We start from the raw sequence: 21,342 nt of genomic DNA, 5'->3' as shown, positions 1-21,342 counted from the left end.
GGCAGAAGGAAGTTTTGGTAATGGTATAAAATGCAAACAGTCCACCACCGTCCAGATCACAGAACATCGAGAAGATACCGAAAGGTCAACGATAAAATCCATGGTGATGTGAGTCCAGGGTCTCCTAGGAATGGAAAGAGGAAATAGCAGACCTGAAGGAGTCGTCCGAGGTGTTTTGTTTCGGGCACAGATATCACAAGCCAGGACAAATGCACGCATATCTTTGGACAAGCAAGGCCACCAGACTGAATGGGCAAGCAACTCCATGGTCTTACTAATGCCCGGATGACCAAAAGGTCGACGAGCATGAAAATCCAGTAGGCCCGATTTCCAGAATCTTTCAGGAACAAATAGCAGACTAGAAGGATAATCCAGAGGTGAAAAACGAAAAAAATTAAGTCTTTAGGTGCTGGAAGGGATCACAATTAATTAAATATATAAAACAAATATTTTTGTGTATATCAAAATTCAAAGATTCTCACAGCCTATCTATTATTCGATATACTAAACTAGTCATGTATTGTTGAGCTGCAGTTAAAATAATGGTTGCAAACCAATACATATACAAAGGAAAAAGATAACCGCACTCTTATATATTAAAAACAACAGCGTGTATTGATTAATTGGAAATTATTTAATATATATATATATATATATATATTACATATATTATCTCTAAATGCTTACTTTAAAACATATATACAATGTAGAGACCTAAAAACAAAATAGTATAAGGGATATTTCGATATTGACACGTTAATACATTGTATCAGATGATTGCTAAAATCCTTTTGAAAGGGTCCACAGTAAACCTCTCTTGGTGTTTGTTATTTTGTTGTTGTATTGTAGAAATTGGTATAATAGTGACCACTGATCCTTAAGATCTTTTAACCATATAGCCGCGTCCGGCTAAATTGGTTACTTGATATTATTAGTGAATTATGTTGTAAATAAATTGGTCACCAAACATTATTGTAGCAATCCCCAAGAGAGAACCGTTAATTGCCAAGATCCACCATATTCTCACTGAGGAAATCCCCAGCCGGGGAAGAAACACGTTAGGGAGGGACTATCTTTTTCTTTAGAACCTGCTGAATTGCACACCACTCTTTGCCGAGTGCAGTCGCATTTGAAAACCTAAACATGGTGATCGCTTCTTTATCACAAGTGAGCCCCAAGTTCAGCGCTACCAAGTGCCACAGCACTGATTGGCCCCGAAGCACCACTTAGCTGGCACCCCTTCTTCTCTGATTGGCCTGCTGCCGGGTTTCACAAGCAGGGATAGTCATCAGTCGTGTAATGTAAGCCATCAATGGTTTCCAGTCAATTCTTTCTCGCCATTGATGTAAGTCACCGATGGCACCATCCTTGGGGACAGAGCTACAGTATGCACCGTTTCACATGCGTCATGGAAAAAGCCAACCGATGGCATTAGAACCATTGAGTCTCTAACATCAGTGACAAAACCATTAACATCAATGACCATCACTAACTCATATTTTACTAGCAACTAAACTTCCCCAAGATGGATGTATGATAGGGTTCCATTCCAGCAAGCCATATGTTTCTAAAGACATAGGAGCTCATTCAGAGCCTCTCGTTATATGCGATCGCTCGCATCCAGAAAAGAGGCCGGGCATACAAAAACCACGATCACAAGGCAAGGCTTTAGCAAGCGGCGCCTAAGTGCTCGCAAGCTCGTGTAATACCGCCCCCTCTACTCTCGCAGCACACGTCATCTCCAGGAAGTGTATAAGACCATCAGTAACATCGAGAGCCATCGGAAGCACTCGCAATGCTTAGGGTAGGCCTTGGCTCCCGCAAGTACTCCAGTGCTTCAATCAAAAAAAGATGCCAGGTGACGTGGACAATGACGCAGCTTTGACATTATGCACACCCATAAAAGCTGTTATGACGGCCAGACACGCCTGCGTTCACACTACCACTCCCCCGTTTACATGCACCTGCCCGTTACCACCCACAAAAGGCACTATCTGTCACTCAAAGGAGCGATCTGCCTTTGTGCTACGAGCACTCGATTCCTGATCGCAGTGAGTGGTTTAGGCGCACGGACTGCGACTAATACGCATGCACAGTTTGCAACAATTGGCCGCCTGCGAGCAATCGCCCCTTAGTGATCGGGTCTGAATCAGGTCCATAGTCACCCTCTTAGCAGCTGCCTAATGGCTACTTTCTCTATCAGGCAGGGCATGGGAATATGGTCAGTGCTATACATACTTTTCCGAGTCCCTAGGCAAGGAAATGATAGAATGAATGGGGAATGATATGAAATAAATAGTAAGCTGGTTATTGCTGAGTTATAATGACTGATAGAAATCAGAATACAATTTGGCATGTATGCTGCTAATTATTATAGTATGTTAGTTATGTTGCGTTGCTCTGTCCAGCATATGTATGCAATTATATTATTCCCCCCACAAGTGGCTGCTGGGAGGGGAGCAATGCGCAAGTGTAAAGTTACGCACTGATATGTGCAGTCCTGTGTTCTGAATGTTGAAAATCAGTATTTTTACAGAACTGACGGATGAGCGTCGCCACCAATGATACATTAGCAGTGGACAGTCTAGGAATGTATAAAACACCTATTCACCATCGGAGATACACACAGTATGATGAGAGCTGGGGACTGGGGAGCACCACTGGACTAGTCGCACGTCCTCCTCACTCCCCCTCCTTATACAGAGCAGTAGCAGAGCAGACTGGCACTGCGCTGGCATCAGTGTGAAGTGGCTATGACTTTGGGGGCGGGGCTCGCTGTGATTGGTCTGTACCCTTACCTAACCATTGGCTCGGGCTGTGGATACCGCTCTTGTTCCTTTCCCATCATCCGGGGAAGAGGAGGCGGTGGTTGGTCCTGTCAGTTGCTGTCTCCGCCCAGGGATGGGTAGGACAGACAGTTGCCATGGTGACAGACATAGAAGCCAATAGTCGGGGCAAGTGTGAGGTGACGCGCCGGGGGCGAGGCCTGAGAGCGGAGCGGCGAGGCCGGCTGCACGATACGCCGGGGGCGGCTAGCGGTCGAACAAGCAACAGCTCTCCTCAGTGCCAGGCGCAGGAGGCGGGGACAGGTCTCCGGGTACCGGGCCGCGCAGCCCGGCCTCTCTCCCATGCCTCGGGAAGCCGCTGCAGAGGGGCGGCGGCGACGACGGAGGAGGAGGCGGAGAATCGGTGGTGTGAGGACCGGTGCATGCCGCCGGGGAGCGGAGGGGGACGATGCGCGAGTATAAGGTGGTGGTACTGGGGAGCGGCGGGGTCGGCAAGTCTGCTCTCACCGTGCAGTTCGTCACCGGCACCTTCATCGAGAAGTACGACCCGACCATCGAGGACTTCTACCGTAAGGAGATCGAGGTGGACTCGTCCCCCTCTGTGCTGGAGATCCTGGACACGGCCGGTACCGAGCAGTTCGCCTCTATGCGGGATTTGTACATCAAGAACGGCCAAGGCTTCATCCTGGTGTACAGTCTGGTCAACCAGCAGAGCTTCCAGGACATCAAGCCCATGAGGGACCAGATCATCCGCGTCAAAAGGCGAGCGGGTGTGGGGGGGCTCACCTAGGTGCTGGGGCAAGAAGTCATTGTGCAGGGCGTTGCCAGACAGAGGGGGTGAGACGAGCTGTGGGCCAGTGTTTTGGTCAGGAGTGTGGCGGGGATATGGGGGGATGAATGTGTGGCAGTAGTCAGTCCATGAGATGCAAAGTGTGTATGGGAACAATAGCGCTGTGTGGTGCTGGGATCCGGGCGCTCTGGGCCCCTGTCACATCTGTTGCAGCTGATAGATTTCTGGAAACTGCTTTGATTAAGACCCACATGGTAGAAATCCGATTGTAATTAAATCGTGTGTGTTACAAACCTGCCCTGATGCCTTTGTCTTATAAAAACGGAATTATGTTAAAGCTTTTCATTGTGTTCTCATTACTTTCATGTAAAACATTGTCGTCATAAGGCGTTGAAGTGCTGTCATTATAACATGCTTTATTTTGTTTTCTTGCTATCCTCTCGTGATAAGCTGTTGCTATACCAGTCATGTACTGCTGAACTCATTTCTTGTGCAGGTATTTATTTGCTTCCTCTCTGGTAATTTCACATAGCAACAAAATCTGTAAGACTGGTCTAACCCTTGTCTTGAAAATTAACCGTAGCCTCTTGGTAAATGCCCTCTGAAGCGAGACTATTAATATTGTCAAAATATTTCTATTTACAAATATTGTACACAACTTCTGCCCCCAATCAACCTGCATCTGCTTCTTAGCCAATGACCAATGTTGTTCTCTTAATTTTCTTAACCCTGCCAGAGTGATATCGCCCCACTTTTTTGCACTAATATTTGGGAATTGGTTTAGTTGGAGGCAATTTTAAGCTGCTCGTAAAATCTTACTTGACCACCCACCTGGATGTATAAATTGGCCAGCATGGAGACGTTCTGTCTCTACAACCAGGGGTGGCCAATAAACAGCCCTCCAGCTGTTGTTGAACTACTCTACACCTTGATCACTTGGAGCCCGATATCTGGCAGACCAGTTTCTATTCAGATATGATCAACATTTGCTTTGCTGTTTGTGTTGTTAATCAATGTGGGACCATTTTGTGTCTGAAATTAATATATTGTGCTCAAACTTGGATGGGCAGTTAAAGGTTAAAGCGGGGCATACATTGTCTAATAAAATGTTTGTCTGACAGCCTGTAACCCATCAGGTATCATGACCACCATACACAGTGGTCAAAGTGGAAATATGGAGAATTGAATAGAATGGCTGGTGGACTGGAGTACACTTAGAACAGGGGTCAGGGAACTTTTTTACCCTTTACCCCAAATTATATTTAGGTACACCGATGTTGCTCCCTTGATTTGAAAGGAAGGAATCCATATAGTAGTGCCCCCATGTAATGCCTCTGTAGTAGTGCCCCTGTAGTGCCGCTTGTACAAAGGAAAAAAAACCAAAACAATTACATTAATCCCCTCTCCTGCAATCGCCGCCATCCTGTCCGCCAGGCTGCTCCTCGGAAATATGGAAGAGACGTCATGACATCTCTCCCATAGTGCACATGGAGAGAGGCGGAAGCTGGAGTTCAGAAGAGAACTCCATCCTCCGGCTAAAGCTGCGCTGCATAGAAGGAGCTGGGCGCCCGCTGAGAATAACCTCTCAGCGGGCGTCCGGCTTAGAGCCTCCCTGCGGCACCAGGCTGGAGGTCACTGGCGCTGCACCCGGCGCCAGTGACCTCCATTCCTGGGGGTAATAGACAAACAGTCGGGCATGCAATGATTAATATACATGCCCGGCTGTCTGTCCATTACCCCCAGGAATTAAATTTTTACCCTATATGGGGTAATTTACCCCTGTACCCCGACCAGTGACCTAGAAGCTATATGGTATAAAATAAACCATATTATATAAAGTTATGCTACCTGTGTTCCCTACCACCATTGTGTCCATTCTCCTTTTTCCTATGTCCGTTGTATATCACTATTCCTTAATGTCTTACAAGTCACCCCTGCTCCTATTAATACCGCACCTCTCACTCCCTCCTCTCTCACTCCTACAATTCTTCTTCCCTCTCTCACCCTTTGCACCTCCCCCTCTCTCTCTCTAATCCCTGCACCTCTAACTCCCTCTCTCACCTCTACTTTTTATTTACAAAACTGAAAATGCCAGTAGTCATCTCACCAGTCACTGACCCCCAGGAGATGACAGCTCCTGCAACGAAACCAGCAGTCATATTCTCTGACAGCCCGGGGCTCCGGGAGTGAGTCCCCGCCAACAGCATCCCGCTGCCCCTACAGTAGCATTATGGTGGCAGCAGGCAGGTGCCGGGCCCCCTAGGACCACTGGGCCCTAGGTAATCTGGCTCTAGCACCCAATAATGCATCTGGTTCCATGACGCAGGACAGCACAAGCGGCCTGCACACTGCCTGCTTTAAAATTGGTGCAGACCCCCTTCCCCTCTACTAATGAGAAGGAAGGGGGGATTGTCAGTATGATCTGCAGCGGACATTAAGTACAGAAACGAAGGCACTGAGCAGAGCTGCAAAGTCTACAGCTGTGAGTCAGATTCACAGCGAAGCAGGAAAAGCGCTATGCCCTTGACTAAAAATTGAGTGGGTGAATTAAGTGACTGTATGCCATACGCTGTATACCGCTCCACTTTAAGCACTGCTGTGAGATTTGCCAGCGTATTGGCCATACGATATCTGCTTTCCACACTTGGGTAGGAGACTTTTTTTTCCCTGTTCATCCCCTGTGAATGAACACAGGAAATGTCCGTCGCTCGGCCAGGGGCAGCACATTCACTGCCCGATGCTGTCGATCAGCAGCTCACAAGTTATCGGATCTGACTGACATGCCTGATGATTCGGCATATCTGACAGGCAATAATTTGTGGTCCATCTTAGAAATAACAATTATCTGTCCGATCCGCCAATATATGGCTATATAATTGTAAAATGTTATGCTGGGCATACATTGTATCTTGATTATCTTAGTTTTTCCCAAAAACTAATCGGTTTTTTTTTACTCCCAATTATCCCCTTTATTTCTCATGTTATAGATCTCTTTAAGCATCTAAGCTATCCTTAGGTTTTTATTTTCCTGGATGTTCTGGACTGCCCGAGCGGTACTGCCCTTCAAATCCTTTATCTAATGCCCAATTGTGTACTTCTAAAATAACTTATTGATAGTGGGGGGGTGTCTAATGAAATAATTGCAAAATCATTTGTAATACTATGTTAACACAAAAGTTTTGTTGGCCTTCAAGTGAATACATTTACTGCAAAAGTGATCCTGGGGGGCGATTCATTCTTTTATAGGATACCTTAACTAATGGGCGATTGATGGAGCAATTCTATTGAGGTGAAATGGAACACTGACGTAAAAACATATTCTAGAATAAAACCATACACTATATTTTTTTGTTTTGATTATTGATTTAGCACCTACATATTGTAGAGCGTATTTAATCATTAATATCTGCCACTGCTCAGTCAAAAGATTCAAACACACTTGCACTAGAATTCATTTTTCAGAAGTTATTTATCTTCCAGTACGTTTTTGTACCAAAGCACCTAGAGGAAACCCACACAGAGTGCATACAAGCTCCACATAGATAATGTTAAAAGGAAAAATATTCCCAGCGTACACCTACTTGCACATCAGACTCGAATGATATTGATTTTATTCCAGGATAATGGATAAGCTCAAAGCATGATGAAAATAAAATATTATTTCAAGATTCCAATGTATATCAAAATCCAAATTTATTATCAATGACTGTTGGGCTAAAAGTAAAAATTACAATAGAATAAAGAGAGTAGTGGAGGATCATATAGATATAGGCTAGATAGAGTCTGTTACCTCATATAAATGCAAATAATATATAAAATATACTGCCAATAGTGACTCCTAATACGGGTATACAAAACAGATAAATATTAACATCACAACAAATATCACAGTAGACATAAAATGCCACACAAATATCGCATTGATCATGCAGTCCAGAGAGATTTGATACTGTGTGTTCCGGGGCTTGAAACAATACTAATAATTTGTCAGTGAAACGGGTATTGTATAAGCTGTAAACCTCACAATGGATAGGGTGATACACTTAATTGCATTTTACTCACTCCCGCTATGTTAAGCTGCTTTTGTCAACTAAATTGGTCCCATTTAGATGACTTTGGTTTATCAGGCTGCTAATGTACTACAAGGCACACATCGATCCCGTATCTACCGCTCCAACCGACTGCAACGCACGGGGAATGGAAAGACTGATAAGTCTGCTGGGAGACCCCTCTCTATACCGCCACAGCGGACTACACTATCTGACTTTTTCGTCCACTGGAGAGGGGAGCCAGTCTTATTAACTATCAAACGGAACCTGGCTGAATAGGAACCAGCGAACAGGTGGAGGCAATTAATAAGCCCCTGTTTAAATATTCAATGACAATACTTACTAATAAGTAGCATATACTACATAAGCAGCCTGATAAACCAAAGTCCTCTAAATGGGACCAATTTAGTTGACAAAAGCAGCTTAACATAGCGGGAGTGAGTAAAATGCAATTAAGTGTATCACCCTATCCATTGTGAGGTTTACAGCCTATACAATACCCGTTTCACTGACAACAAATTATTAGTATTGTTTCAAGCCCCAGAACACACAGTATCAAATCTCTCTGGACTGCATGCTCAATGCGATATTTATGTGGCATTTTAGGTCTACTGTGATATTTGTTGTGATGTTAATATTTATCTGTTTTGTATACAGGTATTAGGAGTCACTATTGGCAGTATATTTTATATTTAATTGCATTTATATGAGGTAACAGACTCTATCTAGCCTATATCTATATGATCCTCAACTACTCTCTTTATTCTATTGTAATTTTTACCTTTACCCCAACAGTCATTATTGATAATAAATTTGGATTTTGATATACATTGGAATCTTGAAATAATATTTAACTTTATTTTCTTCATGCTTTGAGCTTATCCATTATCCTGGAATAAAATTAATATCATGCGAGTCTGATGTGCAAGTAGGTGTGCGCTGGGAATATTTTTCTTTTAACACATTCCATGTTGTGGGGTTTGTAGTGTCCCCACCCACTATATATTCCCACAGCAGTAATCGAACACCCTACATATCCGTTCATATGTGACAGAACTAGCGCAGCCTCTACAACCAACTTTTCAACTGATTATCCACATAGATAATGTTTGGTCAGAATTGAACCCGAGCATTGTGTGACTGCAATGCTTACCACTGTACCACCCAACTTTCTTGAGTTTCATCCATACTTGGCATAGTTTTTAAATTAAAATCTAACATAACTAAATACAATTAATAATATTTTGTGAATAGAAATTGATCCCAAAAATCTGCAAATACATATGTATTCTGATACACCTAGGGGTATACTTACTAAAGTGCAAGTTTATAGAAGTGGAGGTGTTGCCCATAGCAACCAGTCAGATTCTAGCTATTATCTTCTAGAAGGTGCTAGATAAGTGATAAGTAGAATCTGGTTGCTATGGGCAACACCTCCACTTCTCTAAACCTGCACATTAGTAAATATACCCCCTAGTGTCTTTGCAAATGGGGTGAGACGCTTGCACATTTTAGCTGCTTTGCCACAGGTAGTGTAGCGTACTTTCTCATAAGTGTTGCATATTAAGCATATCGAAACATGGCGGGTGGAATGGCCGCTCGTGACAACTTTTCTTTACACAGATTTGAGACTTGGTTGCACACAGAAGTACTTGTACTGCCTGTCCCAGTGGTCAGTGTATGCTTGCAATGTGGTTTTGTTGCTTTAGCGGTACGAATAAGACACAAATTTTAAGGAAAAAGACAGGGCGCAGCTAAATCCATGGCGCACCAAATGGGGCTATTTGGCATGAGTAGAACAAAGATGTATGAGCACAATATGTATAAATCATATATGCACAATAATAACCCCCTTTTGTATAAAAAGTGAGCAGTCTATTAAGATAATGTACAATTTAGCAACCAGCAATACACTGGTCCAATTTTGTATTTGCCTCTTTAATTTATACTAGGTATTTGCAGTCAACAAACATGTTTTGAAAATTCCTTCCTTTATTTTACAATCTTCATGGATGTAACTAATGCTGGGCATACACTGCCAGATAAAATGTCTGTCAGACCGACAGACATTTTATCTGGCTGCCTGCCAGCCGCAGATGTCGCCGGCATACACTGTGAGAGAAATCTCACAGTGTATAGCCCGACATCCGCGCTCCGCCCCCGGGGGAGGAGACATTTCCCTGTTCCTTCCGTAGGAAGGAACACAGGAAATGTCTGTCTGTCGGCCGCGCTGGGCATACACTGCCCGATGCGGCCGACAGTTTCCCGGGTAAATATCGCATCGGACGGGCATGCTGGACAATCCAGCATGCCCGATCGAGCAATATTTAACCCTCGGTCGCCCGCATACACGCTGCAATTATCGCGGCGATCCGCCGATATCGTGCGGATCGTCCCGATAATTGCAGAGTGTATGGCCAGCATAACCTGTTATGATTTCTATGTTTTTCCAAACATTCTACAGGTTGAGTCTCCCATATCCAAATATTCTGAAATACGGAATATTGTGAAATACGGAATAATTTTGGCATGAATCAGATAATGAAACCTTTTTGATGGTTCAATGTAGACAAACTTTGTCTAAGGCACAAATTATTAAAAATATTGTATAAAATTATTTCAGGTTGTGTGTATGGGGTGTATATGAAACATAAATTAATTTCATGTATGTACACAAACTTTGCTAGAGCCACAAAATCATTGAAAATATTGTATAAAATTACCTGCAGACTGTGTGTATAAGGTGTATATAACACATAAATGAATTCTGTGTTTAGATTTGGGTCCCATTCCCAAGAGATTTTATGATGCTATGCAAATATTCCAAAATACAGAATATTCCGTTATCCAAAATATCCCTGGTCCGAAGCATTTTTATATGGGAGACTCAACCTGTATTATGAAAATGGAGTACTCTGGTAGTGGTGTATATGTTACCTTGTCATTACAGGGAGATTTTGTACCTTGGAAGTCTTTTGTGTTTTTATTGCATAATGCCATAAGTATTGAGCCATTCAAACAAATTCAGTAACAGTTTTGTAGTTCAAAGCACACATTTAGGTTTGCATGTGGCATCACAACCTCTATACAATACTATGGGCTGTTACTAGAGTCTTTGAAGGTTAAATTAACACATGTTCTTGACTTATTATACTGTATTTCCTTCATACTCCTTTCAAAATAAGGAGATTGGAAATATACTGAAGAGATCCTTTCAGATTTGAGACTATTGCAAGCTTTTGGGACACAAGTAATTACAAATATCTAATATCCCAGTGATTTTTAGAAGCCTTTCTTTCTTTATCCCAAATGATATCTGCAAAGATCAGAATATCATTTAAACAATAGAGAAAGTAGATAAACAGTATGTGAAACTTCATTTTTATGTTTAGATTTAACTAGCTGTTCCTATTTTTTTGTTTTCACTTAAAAATTGCTTTCAGAGAGAACATTTGTTAGACTACAGAACTCTGTATAATTGGACTTTGGTTTCTTCATGAAGTCCTGAAACAAATATTAAAGGTTGACTCTCAAATTTGTGCTCAATTAAACTATTATGCCGGGCATGGCTGATTGCTGGACAAATAGGACTAACGTCTTATGCTGGGTACACACTGGTTAATATATTGGCCGATCAATTGATTGGCCGATGGGCAGCAGATATATTGGCCAATGTGTACAGACGACATAGTTCACAGACGTTTTGCATTGGCTGTGCTGCACAGCCTATGAACAGGTATGTCTGCAAACATATCTGTCCATCGGCAAGTGTGTCCGTGCGGTCTGTAGACCGCACGTACACATGCATCATCAGCCGCAGGGAGGGCTGCCAGCGGGACCCGTGGCTGATGGCCGTTCAGTGTGTGTATGAGCGACCATCATCTACAGATATATCTGCAGATGGAGTGATCTACAGATATATCTGTCAGGTGTTTACCCGCCTTAAGTCATATGGAGATTGGATAGGACAGTGGTTCTCAGACTCTGTCCTCAGGACCCCACACAGGTCACATTTTCCAGGTCACCCAGCAGGTGCACAAGTGTATTCATTACTCACTGACACCTTTTAAAAGATCCACAGGTGGAGCTAATTATTTATCTTGTGATTGTGAGGAGACCTGAAAATATGCACTGTGTGGGGTCCTGAGGACCGAGTTTGAGAACCTGTGGGATAGGAGAATCCATATAATTGTTTTATCTGAAATCCTTTGTGTTCTAGGAAAACAGGCATTCCCTTGTTTACTTGACCCAGGATATTTTAGGATTAAAAACATCTTGATTGTACCCATACCATAGCATGTCCCATAACTTGTGTGTTAAATTTGCAGCCAATTTAAATACAAGCCATAGTCCAATTAATATTTAAAAAACTAAATCAGGTCCTAATAGACTTCGTTCTTTTTGCCTGATCAATTTCTAAAAATGTAAAAATACTTGTACCGTATAATTTGTAAAAGTGATCTTGTCTCAATACAGTCATTTTAAACATAATGTATTGCAAAAGGGTGTGGGTCTCTCTGATGGGATATTGGCCCTGGACCCAGTTATATATTAAATAGCACTGATAGTAGGCATAAGACTTTACTGTGCACAACACCTTAAAAATGAAATAAGACTTCTCTATGGAACTGCTTGTATAAATGCAGAAACACTGTTACTTCGCAGGTAAAGAACCGACAACTTTGCATAATCTGTAATCAGAAAAAAAACCAGAACCGCAACAATGTTTTGTGAGCTTTCAACAGGCAATTTTGGCAAACATTTGACGACAGTTAGCGGGAGATGTCTCAGTAAGTTTTATTTAGTATGCAACATAATTTAAAACAAAGTATTTTGTAAGTAGTGGATATATCCCTAATGGTGCACACACACGGTCAGATTTTTCCTTCAGATCTGAACGATAACTATTTATAAAATCGTTCAGTTGTTCATATCTGAAGGTTCATCTGACATATCTGTCAGATGAACGATTTGAACGATGCGCGTTCCCGATGGTCAGATAACGATATCTGATGGGTTTGCAGTCAGACTTGGACGATTTCCATTCATTTTAATGCAGTCAAAAATCATTCAAATCGTTGGTAAAATTGTTCAAATCGTTCATCTGACAGATCTGACAAATCTGACCGTGTGTATGCTCCATTAGTACACACATTTACAGTTGGACACTTTTGTGTCAAAAGCATAGACGTAAATAATAGTGCAATAAAGTGAATTATTTCCCCCACCACCACCACCACCCTCCGTGTGTGATAAACTTGAAAAACATAATTAGTATCCCATCCATATCTCTAATATTCTAATTCTGTTTACATTATGCATGTTGGAGGTATTTTTGGGATACTAAACACCCTTATCACACTATTGAAGGTTATCAGTCACTACAAATACAATGTTACAGGATTATCTGATACCTGACACAAACATTGCAAATTAACTAGTATAGTCAATTGTGAAGTCATCTGCTAGCTGTAGTCTCCTGTTCCCAGGATTAACATAAGTTTAGATAGAAATGAAATAGATAATTATTAATTACTGAATACTTTGCAATATATCACTGTTCATCTTTCATGGAAATAAGATATCTAGCGTATGTGATTAGCATAGTGATCCTACAGTATATAAACAAGATCAGATTAAACCTGGGTACACACCATATGATTGTGATGCGATCGTGCGCACCGTACACACTGTATGATGGCGCAATGTATCGTTACATGCTACATGGCGCCGTACATTGCATCATCCCATCGGCCGTGCAGGACAGCAGATGGGATGATGCTTTAAATAATCTGAATGACTGTGTGTACACACTATACTTGTGTATTATACATCGTTACGACCTGCGTTGTATCGTACGAGGTATCTTATGATAGAGTTCCCCATATGCCCCTCAGACCTTCCCACATGCCACCACTCATCCCCACATACCCCTAGAATGCCCATCTGAATCCCCCAATAGCATCAGTTTTGTACTTAGTCAGACAGCAGTACCCAGTGACAATAATGGGGAGTGTATGCTGCTGCGGTTGTTAGCCTTCCGCAGGAGATGTCTATGAAATCTTCTGCATTAGACTGCACTTACATAGCGGTGATACATAAAATTATGCAGAAACTGCAGTTTCTGCATAATATTCTGAAAAAAACGTGAACCAATAAATACATTTTAAAAATATCAAAGATTTTTTTTCTCTTTGAACAAAAATGCTGAAGGAATTGTGTGCTACTAGCTGTGCATTCTTCTGTCCTTTTTATTCTGTGTGAGCTGGATGGGGGCGGCTGTGCTCATGTTGCAGGTCCTTAATGTGTAGGAGGTGGGAACCGGGAACAGGTGTAGGAGGTGGGGAGGGAGTTTATTATGGGTGGAGGGGAGCTGGGGACAGGAGGGGTAGGCAGAGACAGGAGAAGGGGCTGGGTGCCAGCTGTTAGATATTAAAGGGAGCCATGTACAGGAGGAGGTGGAGGGGAGCTGGGAACAGGTGTAGTGGCTGGGTGCCACTGGGTATAAAAGGTGGAGGGAGCTAGGGACAGGAGGGGAGGCAAGGACATGAGAAGAGTCTTGGTACCACCAGATATTAGAGGGGGAGGGAAGCTAGGGACAGGAGAAGGCTGGGTGCCACCAGGTATTAGAGGGGGAGGGAAGCTAGGGACAGGAGAAGGCTGGGTGCCACTGGGTATTAGAGGGGGAGGGGAGCTAGGGACAGGAGAAGGCTGGGTGCCACCGGGTATTAGAGGGGGAGGGGAGCTAGGGACAGGAGAAGGCTGGCTGCTCCCGGGTATTAGAGGGGGAGGGGAGTTAGGGACAGGAGAAGGCTGGGTGCCACCGGGTATTAGAGGGGGAGGGGAGCTAGGGACAGGAGAAGGCTAGCTGCCACCGGGTATTAGAGGGGGAGGGGAGCTAGGGACAGGAGAAGGCTGGGTGCCACCGGGTATTAGAGGGGGAGTGGAGCCACATACAGGAGTAGGTGGGGACAGGAGAAGGAGCTGGGTGCCATCAGGTATTAGGGGAGGCGGGGATTATAGGCAGAAACCCGGGGACTGTGGGGCCAGTCACACTGCGGTACTCTTCATTATCATTCACAGCAGGCGCTCGGCTGGCTATACCAAAACTGAGGTTGACACTAAATGGCAATGGCCACACTGTCCTCAGAAGGCAGAGGGGGCGAGGCCTTGCGTCTGCACTGTACTTCTGGCTGGACATTGTCTCTGACAATAGATAGCACAGAGCAGCCCATGCAGATAACTGTGGCCCGCCCCAAGATGCTAAAATTGGACCAGCCAGTGGTGCATCTGTCCCCCGGCCCAGCCCGCCGCTGGCTTCTGCTCCTCCCTGTGAGCCAGGTCTCCATCTGCAAACAGCTGGAGGGATGGCAGCAAAATTTACATTTCCTCCAGCTTTTGAAGGGGTAGACAGGGCAGGTTCCTATTGGGCGCAGCACACAGCATCTCAGCTGACTGAGGAGCCAGGGATTGGTCGCAGCGGAGCTTGTCCCGAGGAACCCAACCATTCTGAAAAAGTGAGTCTCTGGTCCTTAATACTCTGTAAAATATTCGCTAGAGCGCGTATTTGCGATCACGGGACCAGCTGCCAACGCCGGCAATGGTGTATGTGAACGACATATCCGGCGGGTGGTCACCGGATTGTGCAGTGTGTACTGACCGTCTGATATATCATTCATAAGCACTATCGGACGTCGCATCAGCCGGTCGGCAAGTGTGCATCCACCTTAAAGTGCACCCCAATTCATTAAGCTGCTGTTTTTTTCCTTTATTGTGTATGACTTCCTCTTTTGCAATTCTTTAAGGATCTAGGGCCTGATTCATTACGGATTCGTCACTCTTGGGGGCGTGCCCGGCACTTAGACATGCCGGGCAGCCCCCACGTGCCGCGGTCACTGTGAATGGATGCCGGGCGCATGCTCTGCCATTTTCCCCACCCGCGGGACACTGCGGTCCGCGGGTGGAGGACAGAACCTGCAGGCTGTTTCAACGGGGGGCTGCGCTGGAGGGCTAGGTGCTTTCTGCCCTTCAGAATTAGGGCAGGGCGCAGCGCCCCGCTGAAACAGCCTAGCGGGAACGCTATGAATGCAATTGTAAAACAGTGGCACAGCCAGCATAGAGACGCCCACTATCTTACATCCGTAAGACCTTGCAGTCCTGCGTATACATCTGGAACATCGAATAACGTCACCCCCTCACGCAGAATTACAGCAGCCCTGACCTTACTCAAACTAACGATGGCATACAAGCCGTGTATGCCATCGCAGTGGCTAATTTTTGCACGCCCACGCAACAGCATTTAAACGGAGAGGCACACCTGCATTTCTCTGATCACTCCCACGTCCCCACCTCCAAACGCTGACCTCTTGTCACTCACTCTGCGATGGCTTTGTTTCTGTGTGACTGATAGCAGTGTGATCGCAATGCTAACTCACACACTGTGGTGAATGCGCAGTATGCACCATCGACCGATCTGCAAAAGCTGTTGTAGTTGCGATTCATGATGAATCGGGCCCCTAGTTCTCTTGCACTATTCTCAGTCTATACCAAATGTATTTCCATATCAGTACACCTCATTTTAAAGAGGCTTTACAAATGGGAGCAGAATCCGCAGTACACTTATTTCACAGGATATTTGATTGCAAAGATCCAAACAATGACTTCAATATCTTGCACATTATTTATGCTACACAAAGACATGCATATTTTAGCTTGCAATTACCAGCATACATTATACATTACACATCAATTTATTCTCTAATGTGAATGGGTGATGGTAGTCAATCATGTATTCAACAAGGAACCTCTCACATGCATTTGTACTTTTGCTTGCTACTGATGTGACAATACACCAACCTATACATTTTGCTGCTATGTTAATGTAAGTACAAGTTGTGCATTATTACCTCAACCTAGCTAACTTCTGCTGCGGCACAGTGCCAGTGCGGTACCGACAAACCCGGTACATAGCAAGGCATGCCCTTTACATAGTGTCAATATTGGGGGCGTGCCCGGCACCTACGTAGGTGCTGGGCTTCCCCTAAGCTCTCCCTTAATGTAAATAGATGCCGTGCGTCTATTCACGCGGCGGCAGAATGGCAGCGGCCAGGCTGTTTTAGCAGTGGTGCAGCTAAAACGGCAGGGCGCGTTTTGCCCATTAACAATCGGGTAGGGTGCAGCGCCCTGCTAAAACAGCCAGCAGTACAGGATCTGTTCAGAAAGTTTTGAAAACCAAAGAAATAGCAAATACTGTTATTATTAATAATGTTATACATGATCACTGTGCACATCCAGGTTTAGGAGCTTCCAGTGATTTTATTTAGTTGGAGCCTTATAAAGCTGGCACTTTGCTGAACTGTACTCATAATCCTTAATGACATCCCCTTATAAATTCACGTTAAGATTTCCATCTCTGGTGTATTTTATGGAACTGATATTTGCGTGGAGAATGTCTTTCCTGACCTTGTCATTTGTATATGTTTGCCTCAAATTGTTGGTATTACACTGAGTGACATTGGTGTAGGAAATAAAACCATAACCAGTGTTAATGGTTACTTTTAAAAAGATCTCAAATTTGAATAACTAAAATGTAGCATCCATCATTTCCGAAACCCACCAGAGAGAACTGCCACCAGTTTATCCAGCACAATATCAATTTCTTGGCCAGGGACTCCGCTAGCTAGTCGTGTGCCTACAGATGTGTCCTCATCTAGCCTGAATACGCCATGTGGTGCGAGTGATCCACCAAGTCCCTTCCTGCTCTGCTAGTGCCACACTTCATATATAGATTCAGTCGTGCACAGATATGCTAGTGCCACACTTCATATATAGATTCAGTCGTGCACAGATATGCAAGTGTCACATGTCAGATTAATCAGTGCAGTCTTCTGGTACGTCCTGGTCACATCACATTGCTTTAGACGCATTTTTGGGCGAAGGCGCCCGGCGCTAGCTGTCACATAGGACCTGGTGCACCAAAAGGGGCTGTTTGGCACAACTATAGCAAGAATGTAATGAGGATACATCTGTAAGTTAATCAGAGGTGCCCTGTGCAGACATGTACAGTATATGCCATAGCAAAGTTCATTCATCTTACTACCACTTTTTGTTATAACTCTTATGAAATACTGTTAAGATAACTTCTTACAAAAGTGTAACATGCTTTTTATGTTGGCATGTAATGTATGTGTCCACCCACTTTTGTCACATATGCTCACCCACCATTCTCTGATGGTCATGTGTGTCCAAGCCTCCACACCCTGTGAGTTCTTGCCTGTTATGGTGTCTGGTAGATGTTAGCCCTGGTCTTCCCAGCAGCTGCATGTAGGAAGGACTTCACCTGATGATTTTACCAGTGCTCTCCATACATTGCCCACATAATAATGTAACAGTGTTACAGCATTCTGATCCCCTCTCCATTAATTGCCCACTTAATAATGTAACCATGTGAGCAGTGCTGCAGCAGTCCGGTCCCTCCTCCAGTGGACTCCAGAGCAGACTTAGAGCCTCATTTATCAATTACTTTTATAATTCACAACAAACAGATGACAGGAACTGATTGGCTGAAGCACCATTTTCATATGCAACCAGTTTTATCACTCGTTGTGAATTATAAAACTTGTTGATAAATGAGGCCCTTAAGCTGTTTACACACTAGATTAGATGTCGCTCCGATCCGGGATAGGATGACATATCAGGTACAGTGTCTAGTTGTGTACCCATGATGTACACGTTCCCACGGGTCGCTAGCAACATCCCCTGTCAGCCCTACTGCAGCATGACACATAGCTCCTGCCCCGTCAGACCTTGAATCTGCAAGTGTGTATGCACCTGCTACATGCAGGGTCCCGACCCCAGAAATGTCATACTGGGTCCTGTAGTTTTAAAACTCCTTGCGTATGATAAATGGTGCTCTAGCCAATTAGCTCCCAACTGTCATTTTTCAAACAGATGACGGGAGCTGATTGGCTGGAGCACCATTATCATATGCAACGAGTATGATAAAACTCATTGATAAATGAGCCGCTAGGAGATCGAGAAGGATATAACTCCTTACTCCCCCTGCAGTCAGAACAGTTAACCCAAAACTGGAACTAACCCACCTGAATTGCTTTGATTTCATTTGTAACTTTGCTTACCTTATGCTTCTAATGTCTTAAGGTAATTTGCTGCTTGGCCTGATCCTGGAATGTTGGGGTACTTTTTGGGCAATTGATGGGTATATTTCAGTCTCTGGAAAGAGGAGCAACAAGTAAACTTTCTATGTCTCTCTCCAACTAGCCCTGACATTTAATGAATATTAGTCACATTTACTACGTAGGCCTCATTTTCTTGAACTTGTTCCATCATTACATATTTACCTCCAAAGTTTAATAAAGCAACCCACATTGCATTAGTAGGCCCTAAATTGTATTATTAAAGCCCACCTTACTTTATTAGCTGCAGATTTAATAGAGACCTGTCACCCTATATTAAATTAACAGGTGATACTTAACATGAATAAAAGTCACGTTATAATAAGAACCATGCATATTACAATAATAGCTTCACTACATTAATGTAATGATTGCAGAAATTATATTAATACTCCCCATCCCCCATACAGATTACAGAGCTTCAATGTGATGTGTTTTACATCTACTGAACATAGGAGGGGAAGGCCCACGTGTGTAGGCAGTGAGACACAAGAGTTGATAGAGGAATGTTTGGGGGAGGAGCTACAGAGGGAAGCAGCTGAATTATCAGGGAGGAGGAATGGATCAACCCCCTGCCTTCACTGGCTGATGCATACGAGCTGAGCCATTCAGGACAGTGGCTATCAACTAAAGGAAATGTAAAATTGTCGCTGGTCCTTTGGTATGGAGGTGCACCAAGGTCAGTTTGCTCTCCCTATCTGAAAACTTTTATGAAAACAACATTATAAAACAAATAAACCAAACATGACCTATGTATCACTGTTATTTGTGCTTTAAATGAAAATGGGTTGATTTAATTGTTGTGGAGAAGGGGGGATTGCCGCTGCAGTGTCATGGAACCGCCAGCAGTTACATTTCATCTCTTCCCGATTTAACTCCGGTCTTGCAGATCTCTTTTGTGCATCCTTTTGAGGCCATAGGGCCACTCTTACTCGTGGGGTGTGCCACCTTGCATTTAATTTAATCGACCTCTTAAGAGTGGTCCATGCTATCTAGGTTGAGAAACTGAAAAACATGGACTCCATAAGTGGATGGGATGTGGTTAAGACATATGGATAATGAATTAAGATCTATGGTTTAGCTGCAGAGGATGACCGGGCTTACCAGAGAATTCATTTAGAATTTTGTCAACTCCTGCCATTAACGGACCAGACCAACTAAGGGAATAGGCTTAGGCCATTCTGGCAGTTATGGATAACTGTTGGGAGATGGAAAGTGGGCTTTTGAATCGGTCTATCCAATGTTTTGCATAGTATTGCTTGAAATCGGATTTTTGGGATTGCCATTTACCAAGCTTTTACACCAGTAAGAATACCAGAAAGGAATAAAATCTAAGTACTGAGAAAAGATTCTCAGCTGAATTTCAGCATTTCAGCAAGTGTTAAAAGAGCCACTAGTAAGAAAGGGGGGATTCAGTTCTCATTGCGGGGATGTAGCTTCCATGTTAATTGGCCAGAGCTATTCAATTTACTGCATTGCGATTCACCTACCGTGACTCATGCATAACATAGATGCAGTATACTGCATCTCTGGGGTTAAGTGCCAGACTAGATGCACGCGGTAACACCATGGTACTAGTTAATGCGGAATGACCTGGTAATTTTTATTCCCCCCCCACCCCCCCCGGAGTCCCCAGCTGTCATTGTTACATAATATACGTAAGTGCAAACCCTGCTGTGCACAGATCTTATTTTGTTAAGATGGTGTCTGACACATCAGTCAAGTAGAGAAAATATATTTGCTGAGACCTTGATTACTGTTAACTCGCAGCAACTGTGAGTCACTCCAGCCATTTAGCTTCGCTGACCTGAAGTGCTTGTTCCTTTTTTCAAAAGTTAAGCTAGATTGAAATGTTCATAGTTAATATGCATAAAATATGGCTAATAGAGATATTATATATCTCTATCAGAGACGTGCGCCGGCCCCCGTGTTTTTGTTTTTGGATCCAGATTCATCTTGGTTTTGTAAAACCGCCCTCATGTGTTTTTGGTTTTCGATCTGTTTTTTTTATTTTTTTATTAAATGACGTCATATTGACCTGTTAACAACATGCAATCCAAAACCCGAGTTTGGTTTTTAAATCCATGTTCCAAACTGCAGGAAGATCCGAAACGGGACACTGTTCACTTGGTACTTCAAAGTGATTCTGACCTCGGACTCTGTTCAACTCGGACCCCCTAAATTCTGTTCTCTGTGAACTGGATCCGCACATCAATCGTTGTTTATTCCTGATGACAGGGCTGTAATAGTCTTGAAACGTTGAAGTAAAGTACCTTCTTGTTATAACCCTGGAGTGACGCTCTGTGCTTTGCCACAATTTGTAGCCATTCACCCTGCTACTTTATATATACTGTGTGTGTGTGTGTGTGTGTATGTATGTATATATATATATATATATATATATATATATATATATGTGTGTATATGTATATATTATACCTCCAACTTATAATAATAAAGCATATAACGTGATCTATAAAATTAATATACATATTTATTGATGAGCTCTCTTTTTAGTTATA

The 21,342-nt window shown here is 43.4% G+C and overlaps 1 protein-coding gene across 1 annotated transcript in view; it reads left to right on the top strand.

Annotated features, from left to right (window-relative positions):
• Window positions 1-2,846: 2,846 nt before the first annotated feature.
• Window positions 2,847-21,342, top strand: part of RAP2A (RAP2A, member of RAS oncogene family) — a 38,291-nt gene continuing 19,795 nt past the window's right edge. Inside the window, exon 1 of the mRNA XM_088458835.1 lies at window positions 2,847-3,548. Coding sequence (XP_088314961.1) covers window positions 3,235-3,548 — 314 coding nt within the window. The 5' untranslated portion in view covers window positions 2,847-3,234. The remainder of the gene's footprint in view (window positions 3,549-21,342) is intronic.

Source organism: Taudactylus pleione, unplaced genomic scaffold (genome assembly GCF_031769625.1).
Source record: "Taudactylus pleione unplaced genomic scaffold, aTauple2 ptg000041l, whole genome shotgun sequence".
NCBI lineage: Eukaryota > Metazoa > Chordata > Amphibia > Anura > Myobatrachidae > Taudactylus > Taudactylus pleione.
The sequence above is the reverse complement of the archived record's forward strand: the minus strand, read 5'-3'. Positions and strand labels throughout refer to the sequence as shown.